The sequence below is a fragment of the Limulus polyphemus genome, unplaced genomic scaffold, assembly GCF_000517525.1.
Source record: "Limulus polyphemus unplaced genomic scaffold, Limulus_polyphemus-2.1.2 Scaffold5982, whole genome shotgun sequence".
In the NCBI taxonomy this organism is placed as follows: Eukaryota; Metazoa; Arthropoda; class Merostomata; order Xiphosura; family Limulidae; genus Limulus; species Limulus polyphemus.
This window is the reverse complement of record NW_013671592.1, coordinates 1-15,689: the sequence shown is the minus strand read 5'-3', so window position 1 is coordinate 15,689 and position 15,689 is coordinate 1. Positions and strand designations below refer to the sequence as shown.

At 31.5% G+C, this 15,689-nt stretch overlaps 1 protein-coding gene across 1 annotated transcript in view; it reads right to left on the bottom strand.

Annotated features, from left to right (window-relative positions):
* The window catches only part of LOC106473218 (serine/threonine-protein kinase ATR-like), a gene marked incomplete at both ends in the record, with an annotated part of 44,227 nt that extends 32,296 nt beyond the window's left edge, over window positions 1-11,931 (bottom strand). The window contains 5 exons of the mRNA XM_022401697.1: window positions 2,256-2,463; window positions 7,550-7,687; window positions 8,352-8,466; window positions 8,781-8,929; window positions 11,796-11,931. Of these exons, the coding sequence (XP_022257405.1) occupies window positions 2,256-2,463; window positions 7,550-7,687; window positions 8,352-8,466; window positions 8,781-8,929; window positions 11,796-11,931 (746 nt within the window). The remainder of the gene's footprint in view (window positions 1-2,255; window positions 2,464-7,549; window positions 7,688-8,351; window positions 8,467-8,780; window positions 8,930-11,795) is intronic.
* Between the last annotated feature and the right edge of the window lie 3,758 nt (window positions 11,932-15,689).

Sequence of the window (15,689 nt, the reverse complement as noted above, 5' to 3'; positions counted from 1 at the left end):
AGGTACATCCACTTATTTAGGTGGGGTAAGTGTAATTTGTATATGGAGGGACACTCACTTATTTAGGTGGGGTAAGTGTATTTTGTAAAAGATGATCTAAATCAATTAACTACTATTACACTTCACTGTGGTCACAATAAACAAGGAAATAAATAAATACCATGAAAGTATCATATAATGAAACATCCACACAGCATAAATGATCACATTATACTTCTTTCTGGGAAAGTTTTCTTTTAAGTTACTATTAATGCATTAGTAAACTTTTCCGATCTATTTAAAATGAATATAATCATGCAGTGAGTAGGTACTTTACAGAATGCAGTAAACATATCAAAGTAACATAATGCTTACTTAAAATTGACTGGACAATCTTGCACATATAAATGTGTGTGTACGTGTACATATATAAAAGTTCTCTTATGTAATAGAACTCCCTAAGACACAGAGATTTTCCTTTTATTAGTTACAAAATAAGCTGTAAGTTACCAGTTACATCCACAAATAAATAAATAACAGCCTTCATTTACAACTATTATCAACAAAGGAGTAATACAGTAGTATTGCAGCTCAACACTAGAGTACAGCTCTACCCTTGAAAAGTGAAGATAGAAAACATAACTAACCAGAACTAAGGGACCATAAAAAGAGGTTTGCTGATGAGAGGTAGTACCAGTACTAACTAATAAATATATTCAACTCTAAAATTTTACAGAAATAATGATACTTTTTTCTTAAGTAATTTTAATGATTTTTCATTAATTGTTTATATCAATTTAGAATTCTGGCTTCCCATCAAAGTGAATATGAAGAACAGATGTACAACAGCCATCATCAGGTCCTTGTAGCAGGTCATAGTTCAACAACTGAGAATCGTGTCTATTCTGTCAAAAACAGAACCACAAGAGCCACCATCAGGTCCTTGTAGAAGGTCACAAGTCAATAACTGAGAATCATGTTTATTCGGTCAAGAACAGAATCATAAAAACTTCCATCAGGTCCAATAAAATCATGTCACTCTGCAAAAATGCGTAATTATGGCTTTTTTGTCAATAATAAAACCCCAACAACCTTCTTCAGGTAAAAAAAAACTGGTCATAGCCCAATAATTGGGAATTATATCTATTCTTTTAATGATAAAGTTCGAAACAGAAGTTGACCTCAGTTACAACATGAGAAAACAGATATTGGAAGCTACAAAGTTTGAATAAACTATTAGAGTACATGTTGCTCATGTAAATAACCTCAGAAGACCTTGTAAGCTTATTAGAACAACAAAAAACAAACCAAAGATGGCTCCCAAACTACTGATGTTGGAATGATTTGGCATTACAATGAACTGAAGCATTTCGTGGAGTATGGTGATATATAGTGCTAAAGGGGTTGTGGCACAGGTACTGAGAAATTGTGAAGGAATTCACTGTAGAAGTTCTGCCATCAGCTGAATGTCTATCTTCAAGGAAAAGTTGGCAACTATTTAGTTTTATTCAAATAATTTACTATGCAGTAAAAATTGTTGCAAACTTTGAATTATCCTATTTATCTTATCTTTTTATACACTTTTACCACAAATTTACATAATTAATAATATTTAACTATAACACATTACAACCCTCCAAGTCCTAGTTTGAAACCAGCAATGACTGGCCACAAACAAAGGTTTCCTGTTAATAAAAGTGAAAAACATGACATACAACTACATTTTCTTTTTGAAATTTGAGGGCCAAAACTCAAAACAAAGTTTAATTTACAGTTTTTCTGAATTCAACACACCAAAATTATCCTAAAAAGTTTGGCTGCCAAGTTTTAACACAAAATGCTTACAATATTAACAGTTCTAGAAATCCAGGCTAGATTAATAATAAAATTAATTTTTTCTCAAAAACATTGTAGAAAATTTGTTACTCAAAATTCATTACCATCACTGATCTCTGCAGTTCACAACCTTGTAGTATATATAATTATTCCTATGTAAGAAAATATTTATGCTGGTTTGCTTCAAAATTTGGAATTAGATCATTACTTGTTTCCCAGCAAAGTGGCAATTTTAAGATCTTTAAACAGGTGTCTTCAATAGTGTCTAAACAACATAATAAAAACAGTTAATCATTGACAAGCACAAACATTTAAAAAAGTTATTTTAATTGTTCTCTAATATTTATAGTCTTTAACTTCTCAAAGAAAAACAGAATATAAAATGTCAGTAGTTTAAGTTATGTGTAACTTCAAGATTGATTAATGAGTATTCTAATTACCTTTCCCTTTATTAGCATGCTTGGAGTTATTCTGGTTACTAGATCTCAACGTCACAAAATACTGACGACACCAAACTGTCAAACAATCCAATACTGAAAATACAGTTTGGGCACTCAAGTGGCAAAGATCAGTCTTCTCATCAAACTTAAAACTGCTCTGTTCAGCTTGGTCAACATGGCTTAGAACAGCCATAATCTCTTTATAAATCTATAGACCCAAATCCACAAAAATTAATATTTTGCACTTGTAATAGCAATAGATATTAATTCAGAATTTTAATGAAATTAAAAGCTACCCTCATTACCAACCTTAAAAAATTATTTCATATAACACTGTTTGCTTTTAAATATTCTACCATTAAAATATGCAGCAAAATATTTGATGGATACTTAGAATATATAATATCTATGATAAGGCAAAACCTACTGTGAAAAAATTATGCAGTTCACTCCTTCAGTTCATTTAATACAAATCAGGCATCTGAAGTGCAAATGATTGGTTACTCAGCCTATTCTTATAAATGGATAACTGTTATGAGAAGCTTCACATCTCCACAATTTTGGGCATTCCAATTCAATATGGAGTACAGTCACCAGCACAGCACTGATGCTGAATGCTTGAAATAAGAATGTTGATAAGGTTCTTTCTGAGGCATCATTAATCACTCCTCTAAAAACATCTACTTTCAAAGAATTTTTAGTATTTTTAATTATTTCATAGGATGTGATGAACCTCTCAAGAGTATCTCATGCATGAATAAATGGTTTGAAGTCTGGTGCAGGTCACATCCTTCAGTCAATCCCCTTTTTTTAAAGAAAATGTGTTGACCACTTTGTCACATTGGGAAGAGAGTTATAATCCATTAAAAAGTCAATGCTAAGGCTAAAGTCAATGCCTACAGCATTAGTACATGGTAGCACACAGGATATTAATGGTACTTTTCAGCAGGATGTAACAGCAAGTCTACCAATGCTTATTACTGCCTACACCATACTTTCATCACAACCATACGTATAATGTTCCTGTATGAATATGGTGTTTAATCTAGCTCACAGATTCTCATCAAATCAGTACATGGCTATTATCTGGTTGTAGGGTGAAGCATGGCATATTTGTAAGAAGAACATTACTCTTTTATGTTGTTGGTCCACTGGGTATGTTCTTGGCACAACATCTTCAAGCAAGTCATTTCATTGTGACCAGAATGCACCTTAGTAGATGTGTGGCATACAAGCTAGCCTTGTGCAGTCTCTTTTTTTTAGCAATCTGTATACTGACATAATGTCCAAATCCCAACTACAAACATCTGACACAGTCTGGAAGCAGATTTTTCTAACCATCTGTATACTGACATAGAGTCCAATTCACAACCACAGACATTTGACTCAGCCTAGAAGCAGGTTTTTCTAACCATCTGTATACTGGCAGTTTTCAAACAGAACTACAGATAACTGACTCAGCCTAGACAGTTTTATTAATCATCTGTATACAGGCATAGTGTCCAAATCACAACTACAGACATTTGATACAGTTTAGAAGTAGTTTTTTCTAACCATCTGTATACTGACATAGTGTCAAATCACAACTACAGACATTTGATACAGTTTAGAAGTAGTTTTTTCTAACCATCTGTATACTGACATAGTGTCAAATCAAAACTACAGACATTTGACACAGTCTAGAAGCAGGTCTTTCTAACCATCTGTATACTGATATAGTGTCCAAACAGAACTACAGAGACTTCACCTAGCCTAGACACAGTTTTTTTTTAACCTATCTGCCCGGGCATCATTTACTCTGCACGTCAGGATGTTTGAGTGACTTACATTCAAAATTATATTAAATTACTCTTTATTTATGTTATACCAATTAGTATAGCATAAAATCTTAGCTGATAACCCATATTTTAATAATTTATAAGTTTTAGGTTCTTAGTTTTATAAGGTAATATTTAAAAAAATCCTGAATTTCCCCTAGTGTGACACCCTTTTTCTAGGCATCTCCTCTTCTATATTTTATTCACCACCCCTTCAATAAGTACAAAATTGAAAATAAATTACTCGCTATGAAATCATAATTGCTCAGCCAAATCATAATTTTTATAACCTTCAATTTTGTTTGGTTACAGAACTATCAAATAGAAAATCAGAACCTTCTTGCCTCACCCATCTGTCACATCCTCTCTTTTAGGATTTTTTAATATCTCTCTCTTATGTTTAATTCTGTATTATCTATAGCCAATAGAAAGCCAAAGTTTACATCTATCAAATGATGTATTACAACATGTTGTTTTCTAAACATAGAGATGTCAATTTTTCTGTTAGTACAAGCTTCTTTTCCATGGGGAAAATAATGACTAGCTTGGATGAATTTGTAACGGCTCTTATTGCATGTTATTACTCTATGTTCTTTGGTGCATTATTTAATTAAATCGAAATTATTTAGTGCATTGCTACCATTAGTATAAAAGAAGTAGGGTTAAGTGTCATTGACAGTTGACAGCAAAAAAAAAAAAAGAAGAATACTTGGGTATATAGTTAATTTCTTGTTTTGCATGTTTATTCTTTATTATAAGTTACCAAAAGGTAAAAACAGGGATCTCTTTAGGTTAGTTAAAGTTAGATCAGGTAAAATAAATAATGATAATAATATAATAAAAATGTTTAATGAGACACGCATGTGAGCAGCTCTTGGTTAACGTAATTCAATATAATAACGTGAGCTGCACATTCCTTGAGTGATTTACAACTTATAATAGTGTGAATAGTAGTTAGACGTAGTTCGAAGGGCAATAAAATAAAACTTAAGTATAAATAGATGTATACTGTGTCAAATTTAAAGCTACGTAAGATAAACAAATGTAGTTTCATGTTACAATTTCATGTTACAAAAAGAAAAATAGGGTAATTTAGATTTATACCAATTTTTTTTTGGTGGTTACGAGGTCGGTCAAATTGACTGACCTCGTAACAAGTTAGGGTAGAGAAAATAACAGATAAAATATAAAGTTTTATGAAAACAAACATTTGAAATGTATATAGGATGTATTTTAACATATAAAACAAATGAAATTTGAGATTTTTGTGATGAAGTATTTATAATCTTCACATGAAAATCACCTTGCACACAGACTTTTCAAAATAAATAGTGTTGAAATACTCGATATATTACAGACTCATTTTATGGTATATTAAAAATACTTCATTAAAAATATGATATTTTTGTATTTGAAAGACTTATAATGTTTACTGAAAGACTGCCAAATTTCATGAAGATATACACACTATATTAAAAGTTAGTAGTATCAAATCTACAAGGACTTCAACTGAGTACAAAGAGGTCACATGGTCAATCAAATCGACTGAGCCTGTATAGAGAGAGTTAACCCAAATCAGAACTACAGACATTTGACTCACTCCAGAAGCAGGTTTTTATAACCATCTGTATACTGACACAGTGTTAAAATCAGAACTACAAACATTTGATTCAGTCGAGAAGCAGTTGTTTTATGGTTGAGGAAAGCCATAATAAAAGTATATATTGTTCATTTGCTTATGTTGTGGATGATTAGATTTTGTACAAGGTGTTCAAACATCTGAACAACTGGTATAGAAACTGTGCTATATTCTGGTAATGACATTTTCAGATAATTGTAGCCAAATTGCAATACACTGCTGTAACTGTCTTACTTCCATTGATCCAGTAGCTCTTCACATCCAAACATTTCCTTTGAGATCTAGCCTTGTTTCACAAACAATCTAGAGTATCTACAGCTATGAGATTCACTTCAAAGTTAGACAAGATTGTGTGAGACTACTATATTTGGCATAGGTTGAATAACCAATTATTTATGCTTCAAACTACATGCCTGAACTTGGATGATTTACCCAACACTAAACAAAAAGTACGGATGCCGTTATTTTATAATAGTGGTTTTATTTTTTCATAACAATAATGTTACACATTTCAATTATCCTCCTTTTGTGCAGTGTACATATTTCTCAAAATATTTGTTGAAATAACTAAACTTTCTGTATAATTATTTTACAAATATCTAATTTCTAAATTTATCCCAATCAATCTCTTTAACTGTTATACTAAACAGTGTTACTTAACACAATCTGAACCAAACAGTACCTTTCAGTTGTAGAGTGCACACCTTAATATCAAATTGAAGTAAAAATAATATTATTAACTCTATTTCAACAATCTGTAACTCAAAAATACTGTCCAACTGATATTTTTCATTTAGTAACATTTATTTGGTGTAAACAGCAAATAAAAGTAGTGTAAAGTTTATTTTGACATTCACGTTTCTCATGTTACGTTATAGTTGTTAAAAGCTATGACAAGACTTCAGTGTACATAAGCTAACTAAAGCAAGTATAGTAGACAAATTATTCTGATGACTCAAACCTTTACTTTTTGAATGTTATTGTTAAGTTTATAGTACTCAAACAAATCACATAAATAATTTATTATTTACTGAAAAAAAACAACAATATATATTAGATATAAATTCATACTGACCAAGAATATTGCTAGCAAAAATATTGTGATCTAGACCAACAAATGTAATGTTGACACTAATTTGAAAGATCAGGCCCTAGGTTACTGATATATCTTGGACAGTTTTGTCCATGTTTTTCATGATATATATAGACATCTATAGCCATTGGTAGTGGCAACTGTAATTGGCAAAATAGAGTATCAAAAGAAATATGTTAATCTGAATCAAGTTGAAACTGACTGGGTATGTAAGATGGGACTTCCTAATCAACAATAAGAAAGAAAGAAAATTTTTGATGAAAAGAAGTACCTTTAATTTTATTTTGTAAATAGTGTCTCACAATAAAATTCACATCCTAAAAAATGACTGAAAAAACTAAAGTTAAGTAAAATGTTTATGAATTTTCCAGGGATCAGGATACCTTTGGCTGATTGATGGATAGCTAACCAATTCAGAATGTTTTCTGTTTGGCATAAACATCAAAGCAGATAAGGCAGTATTGCACTGAGCCTACTAGTACTGGTATTTTCTCTCTGGTCCCTGCTTCCTTATTCCTTAAAAAATTTTTCTTACCAGATCTGAACGAGTGGAATGACTGGCCAATCTGATAACAGAAATTGGAGAAATCTGCCAAATGGTGATCAATTCTCATCCCTGCCTTTAACACTCACAGACTATCAGTTGTATTCTATTCTTTACTTCATTGGAGTAAGTTAATATAAAGAATTTACACAATAATGTACATTTATTTCTATACCTTCTGAATTATTTTAAAAAACAAACCTCTTCCTTTTCTTCCTTGCTTGCATCTTGTAAAGCATTAACCATTATATGAGGAAGAAGAAAAACTGCTGTTTTCACATCATTTTTAACAATCATAAAACAGGAATGAAAAACTCTAACTGTTTTCTCCTGCTTTATCTGAAAAATTATATACACAAAAACATACAAGTTTTATAAAATTAAAGACATAAGATCATTAACTTGCCTGAATATTTAAAAACATGCTAATGGGCAAAGAAAAGCTATATTTAAATTGAAATTCTTTTGGTTGTTTTTTCAATGACAAAATCTGTTGCAAGAAGCAATTTGATAAAAAAATTTAAATACTGTACTCTTTCACTTTCTTTCCATTTGAAATAAAAAATTATCATACACAAAGACAAAAATGAGAGAATTAAACATGTAATGTGGTAGTTTCTATAAAGTTTGATTTTAATACTACAATTATCTATCTTCATGCTCAACAAAAGAAATTTCATAATGTATATATCAGCTTTATCTTCTGACATTAACTAAACATATTTGTAGACTAAGTTTCAATACTTTGCTCCTCATGGGCTAAAATTGTGTGCACATTACTTAATAGTTGAAATTAAAATTCTCCTGAATTCAAACTCAGATTTACAAGAATTGTGTGAACAAATGTGTTTAGCTGAACTGTCAAGTGCCACAGTTTCAGTAATATTTTCATCAATACAGTCTGGTCTCTAGTTATTTACAGTTTTAATTAATATAATAATCACCTCTTTCAATAACATTGACAAGCGACCTAATTATCTAATTTTACGAAAATGTTTCTTACCTTCTGGAGTAGACAGCATGCCCAATTACAGGCCCAATCTTTAAATGTGCTTCCTAGTTTGCTCCCATATATTGGGCATGGAAAGGAAGTCCTCTTGTTACTAGACATAATGTACCTGTCCAATAATCACAGCTAGTTTGATATAAGGTTTTTTCAACCTTTATTAAACAAGCAGAACAACTTCAATGTAGATAATCAAATAACTGGAAGTTCATGTGAAATGGTTATGTTACTAATAAATACAAAAAGGGAGTACTTAATGTTTAAAATATGCTAAAACAATGCTGAATCATAGTGTTTTCAAGCACAGTAAAGATAAAAAAAAGACATAATAACACAATGAATAACCATATAGCAAAAAATAAAATAAAATAAAGCTATTCAAAATCAATGTCTAAATTTCATTATAATAAAAAATAAAATCCATACCTAGAATGTTGCAGAGGTGCCACAATTTCTTGAACCTCCTCTGAAAACCTGTTCCATAGACTACCACTTGGCCTCATCATTTCTGATGAATCTCCACTTTGACAAGTATAGATCTGTAAGGTTTCCTGCAGTGCATAGGATGCACAGTCCTGAAAAAAAAAAACTACATGTGTACTTTCCACAAGGAAACAGTCATAAACACAGCATTAAAAACCTCAGTTCCCTGAAAGAGAAAAAAAACTTTAGGAAGTGAAAAAAATAAAAAGAACAAATTAAAAAATGATTCATGGAAAGTAAGAAATACCTGAAGTATCATGTGTGGCCATGTCTACTGTGAAATACCTAAAGTATCATGTGTGGCTATGTTTACTGTGAAAGATTTAAAGTATCATGTGTGACCATGTCTACTGTGAAAGACCTAAAGTATCATGTGTGACCATGTCTACTGTGAAATACCTAAAGTATCATGTGTGGCTATGTTTACTGTGAAAGATTTAAAGTATCATGTACGGCTGTGTTTACTGTGAAATATTTAAAGTATCATGTACGGCTGTGTTTACTGTGAAATACCTAAAGTATCATGTGTGACCATTTCTACTGTGAAAGACCTGAAGTATCATGTGTGGCTATGTTTACTGTGAAAGATTTAAAGTATCATGTGTGACCATGTCTACTGTGAAAGACCTAAAGTATAAAGTATCATGTGTGGCTATGTTTACTGTGAAAGATTTAAAGTATCATGTACGGCTGTGTTTACTGTGAAATATTTAAAGTATCATGTGTGGCTATGTTTACTGTGAAATATTTAAAGTATCATGTATGGCTGTGTTTACTGTGAAATATTTAAAGTATCATGTGTGACCATGTCTACTGTGAAAGACCTAAAGTATCATGTATGGCTGTGTTTACTGTGAAAGATTTAAAGTATCATGTGTGACCATGTCTACTGTGAAAGACCTAAAGTATCATGTATGGCTGTGTTTACTGTGAAATATTTAAAGTATCATGTGTGGCTATGTTTACTGTGAAAGATTTAAAGTATCATGTGTGGCTATGTTTACTGTGAAAGATTTAAAGTATCATGTGTGGCTATGTTTACTGTGAAAGATTTAAAGTATCATGTGTGCCTATGTTTACTGTGAAAGATTTAAAGTATCATGTATGGCTGTGTTTACTGTGAAATATTTAAAGTATCATGTACGGCTGTGTTTACTGTGAAATATTTAAAGTATCATGTGTGGCTATGTTTACTGTGAAATATTTAAAGTATCATGTATGACTGTATTTACTGTGAAATATTTAAAGTATCATGTACGGCTGTGTTTACTGTGAAATACCTAAAGTATCAGGTGTGACCATGTCACACCCAAATAATTTTGTTGGACCTTAAAATGTCTTATAGTATGTTTATTAAATATACAATTAACATGTACTAGTTAGACAGTACTGTTTTAGATTTCTATGTATACCAAAAATGTTTCCTAAATATTAATTATCTCGTGTTACAACCTTTGGACATTGGCACTCTTGTTTGCAACCCTAATAATTTCAAGTGTGTCCAATACTGCTTTATGTATTATTCATTATCCACAAATATATGAGGCTCAACAGGTCTTTCATTCACAACAGTGAAAACTCTGAAGCAATCTTGCCACTTTATTAACAGATACTCCAGAGCACAAGGATACAAAACTTCTCAGTCTGCACAGACCTTTATTTTAACACATTAAGTCTCTATTTGTAAGCGATGAGTGAGCTATAAAAGCTTATTGTTAGTCCTAGCAATTATGCAGATATAGGTTAACACTGTTACAGAGAAGAAATTCCTTCATTTTTCTAGCTGCTCTCTTTTCTAAATACATTTCAGTTAGAAACAAAGGTGAGATTTCAGTACTTTTTGCCCTCTCAGAAAACTGATCCGTTGGTTTTGTATGGGATTCTATGTCCTGAACAAGTCTTAATGTTTTCTTTTTAGTCTTTGTTTCTGAAGGTGAAGTTCATACTGACAGTAATGGATCTGTAATGTCAACACTGAGATCTCCTCCCCTTGATGTAAAATGGTCACACCCAACTTTTTTTGCCATTAAGTCTGTTAGCTTTTAATTTCTACTGGTGCCTGACCATGCATAACACAAGCACACCTTTACAACTTCATGTAGCTTGGAGGTCTTTTATTAGTTTTCATGTAGGTTGATAGAAGCTCATCAAGTCTAGCAATGTTGTTACTGAAGTTGCAAAATTTGATCCAAATGCTTTTGTTGATAGTTAATTATTCTGTTTACCTCAAGAGGATTTAAAAATTCCTCTATTTATAGTGGGCTCCAGTGTGAGTTATGATTGCCACAATCTGCTTTTTATTCAAAGCATAAATAGAATCCCAAATTGTATGCAGTATTTGAAAAATTTAAATGTTTTTGACTACATATGTGATTTCAAAGCATGTTCTGCCATCATTCCTAAGTCCAAGATTTTGTTGCACACCTTACAAACTGACTTATGTTTTGTAGCATTGAACTTCTTGGCCCATTTGTATCTATACTTTGATGAACACAGGAGGTTCAAAACACGCTTGCTCATATTTCAGAACATCTTGTTACACACTACTTGTTGGGTAAGCAAGCACACTGGGTATTGTAAACCAATTATTATGTCTCACATTATATTTGGTGATTACTGTGACCCACAATTTGTCTTGAATATCTGATTTATAGTGAAATAAAAAACTGACGAGCTTCATAGATAATATATGATATTTTTAAATAATTTTATAAAAATAAATGCTTAAGTTTAACAAAAGGAAAAATTTAAATATAAATAAACTTAAACTAGAAAAATACTTTAATAAATATAAAAAGTCTGTGCAAATTATGTATCGACAATCTAATTATTCCAACCATTTCTCATGAGGATGCCAGTGTGAAATAAAATCAGTAGTACATTAATCAACGAATGATATTCCATATAATCATGATTTAGTTTTCTGCAGACACATTTCAACATAAAATAACCACTCACTTGTATTCTGGTGTCTTCAGCTGCTAAGAAAGACCTAACTAGCTCTTGAACCAAGTCAAAAGCAAAGTTTTCATCTTCTACACTTAAATAAAAAAGTGAAGACTTCTGGTTCTCACTCAAACTTCTCATTTCTAATCTAGAAACAAAAAGAAAATAAAATAAAAATATATTTAAGTTTCAACTCAAACTTCTCTACTTCAAACTAAATCATGCGAAATGATTTAGTACAAAATCATTATTTAGTTAGTTGGCCTATTCTAACCTTTATAGCTTAAAAATAAACATCAGAAAGGTAGAAATTTTAGTAGATAAAGTATTAAATAGATGATGGGAAAGGTTATTCCAGTTCCAGAATTAATAATCACTTGGACTGTTGCTTAGGTTACAGATCACCAATGAACTGTTGCTGTGAACAGGACATTAAGACTAACTTCCTATAGCTTACAAACCACCACTGAACTTTTGCTAGCAGTAAGGCACTAGACTACATTCCTATAGATTACTCTTGAACTGTTGTTGTGAACAAGACTGCAGATCACTTAAAACTATTGCTAAGAGTAAGACACAACAACTGTATTCCTATAGGTTACAGATCACCTTTGAACTGTTGCAAAGAGTAAGTTACCCAGATTGTATTCCTATAGGTTACAGATCAACTTTGAACTGTTGCTAAGAGTAAGTTACCCAGATTGTATTCCTATAGGTTACAGATCAACTTTAAACTGTTGCTAAGAGTAAGTTACCCAAGATTGTATTCCTATAGGTTACAGATCACTTTTAAACTGTTACTTAGAGTGAGATGTAAAGACTGTTTTTGTATAGGTTACAGTTCATCTTTAAACTGTTGCTAAAAAATGCACATAGATGGTTCATGCAGGCTAATTTAAAAAAATTTCCAGGACTTTCCAGTACCTTTTCAAGGACCAACTTGACATTTTCTAGGATCTAATTTACTGATTTTAACAGTAAACTAATAGTTTATTATATTTCATAAAAAAAACTAATTGCAATGTGCACAGTAAATAAGCCGCAGGAGTCCAGTTGAGCAAAAACAAAGAAATACACTATGAAATAGGTTACTGAATATAGCACTAATGAATTCTTCAATTATACTTCAACTTTGCCCAACTTCAGTCCAATAACAAGTGATATAAGCCTTGCATTTTTTTCTCCCAAATACTGTGCTTTGCCTGCAGCTTGTAACTAAAACCAACTAATATTTATTGAACATATTATTTCAACTTGCCAATAGGATCACATTTACACCTGATTGGTTGCTTAACATACACCACATCACCAATAAAGCAAAGTCATATTGTTACTAAAACCACCTTCACATTGTTATGCACATTACCACTACTGTAGAGCTTGTGGTTTTCATACATAATTGTATTTCATGATTGTTGAGCGTTTTCTCAGTTTACTATGGCAATTCCACCTAACAAAGAACTGGAAACTTTGTGAATCAAAACAATTTCTACATGGTGTTCACCTTTTAAATTTTCTTATACAATAACATATACTATTTAACACCCAATCTGTGAGTCAGGGGGACATTTTTGGTGGGTTGATTCCCCTCCAAAAAAAACTTAACAGTACTCTCCTTTTTTAAAAAAAAATTCTGAACAGAGATTTGAATTCCTTTCAATATCTGGAATCTGAACCAGAATAGCCAAACTCACACTGGTTTTCAGACTAAAATCCATACTCAATATAAGATTTGGTTCTTCTGTTCTATAAAGCCATTTTCTTTGCAAGTCCTATCAACAGAGATGACTAAGGAGGGGTCAATGAACCTTACTTGCTGATTCTACTAGTTTGGGCAAGAGGAACATAATCCAGCCAACTGCTTAAACTCTGCAACTTCTTGGCTGAACACTACTGACAAAAAGACTTCCTTTTCTTGGGGTTAAAAGACCAAGCCCTTTATCACAGTACACTTTTTTGGTTCTGTTTTGAATACTGGAAACCGTAAGACCACATTACAGTCCACCTAATTCCTTCAACTTTGATCTGATTGAATCGTATCGTGGGTATTAATTGATATTTAAAATCATAATTGTTTCAAAGGTGTTGTCATACCACATAGTATGATGATTACAAAAAATATTATGAACCAGTTATTTAAGCACTTTATTCGGTTTAATAGTGAAAGAAAAACTAAAAAGAACACAAAGAGACAAAATACTGTATTTAGTTCTGAAAAATTTAGCACTGTGGTCCAAAATGTCACTTAAAAAATTCAAGCTTTGTATAAATAATGGGTGACTTATCAAGTACATATGTTGGAAGGCTGTCTATAATGGTGGTTAGGTATATGGCACTAATTCTATTATAATGGGTGACTTATCAAGTACATATGTTGGAAGGCTGTCTATAATGGTGGTTAGGTATATGGCACTAATTCTATTATACTGTTGCCATTAGGATTTGTATTTCTTTCTCTCTTTTTATTAACAAATTTTAGGCAGTAATTGATGAAGAACTTAGGCTGTTAATTGTTACTGAAGTGTTTATGCTGAAAATTTAATTAGGAAAATTACTGAAATATCCATGTTCTTTATCCAATCAACAATTTTATGATTTTTATTTACACCAAACACGTCTTGAGCTTATATTCCACAAAACAATATCATTCCAACAATAATCATTTGACACCTGTTCAAAGCATGTTAATGATCAGTGTTGCCTGGTCAACATATTTCCCATTTTATGAGTCATATTTTTAAGAGATCCTTTTTTGTGAAACAGCTAAACACAATGGTATGGCTTGTCACCAATAAAACATGGGAAGGACATGAAAGTCAAACTTTCAAAGACTTTTCTAGAATCTCTTGATAGAAACCAATAATTTTCCAGGGTTTCCAGTACTGAAAAATTCCACAACTTTCCAGTATTTTAATGACCAATGCAACCTTAATGGATTGACTTTCTACTCCAATTTCTGCTTCAAGTAGAAACCAGCAACACTTGTTTAGAGAATACTTTGTGGTCTGAAGACACTCACTTTTATTTCTGAACCAATCTACACATCTTTGTTCAATGACCAATGCATAACGAGGAGTACAGTGTGAGTTCAATACAGAAGTAGAGCTGGGCAATTAGTGATATCTGCTATTCAATTAATTCTCTTGCTACATGCTTGATTAATTCAAACAAGTTTGTGACCCAAACTGGCCTTTAGAGCTTCCATATCATAATGTGTAATATGTTTTGTGTATCTTCATAAAATGTACAAGCTTTCAGTAAATATTGTAAGTCTTTTGTTGACAAAAAATCAGACTTTTTAACAAAGTATTTTTACTAAAAATTCCTCCATGAATTTATATTGAGTCAGAGTGTTAACTACTTTGAGTGCTAAAGTGCATTTCATGTTAAGATAAAAAATATTTTTCTTCATCTGAAAATTTTCAAATTTCATTTGAATAATCTCTAAAATGTCCTAAATAAATTTAAATGTTTTTTATTTCAGTAAAACTTTATATTTTATCAGTTATTTTTTCTACCCTAACTCTATATGCATTCAGTCAAATTGACTGACCTTGTAACAACCATAAAAAATATTAAATAAATCTAAATTGCTCCCCCCATTTTTCCCTTCTAAAATGACTTCATATTTTTTGTTTATCCTAAATATCTTAAAGCTCATAACAGTATACATCTACTTCTACTTATATTTTTACTATTTTATTGCCCTTTGAATAGTGTCTAACTATTAATCCTGCCACACAAGTTGTAAATTACTTGGTAAATATGTTGCTTACGTTATTCTATCGAATTATGTGACTCATGAGCTACTCGCAAATGCTCATGAGCATACCTTGACTTTTCGATGACGAGGAACCCACTTTGAGACTAATAATGGCTGGAGACGGCTTGAATGGGTAATGAAGA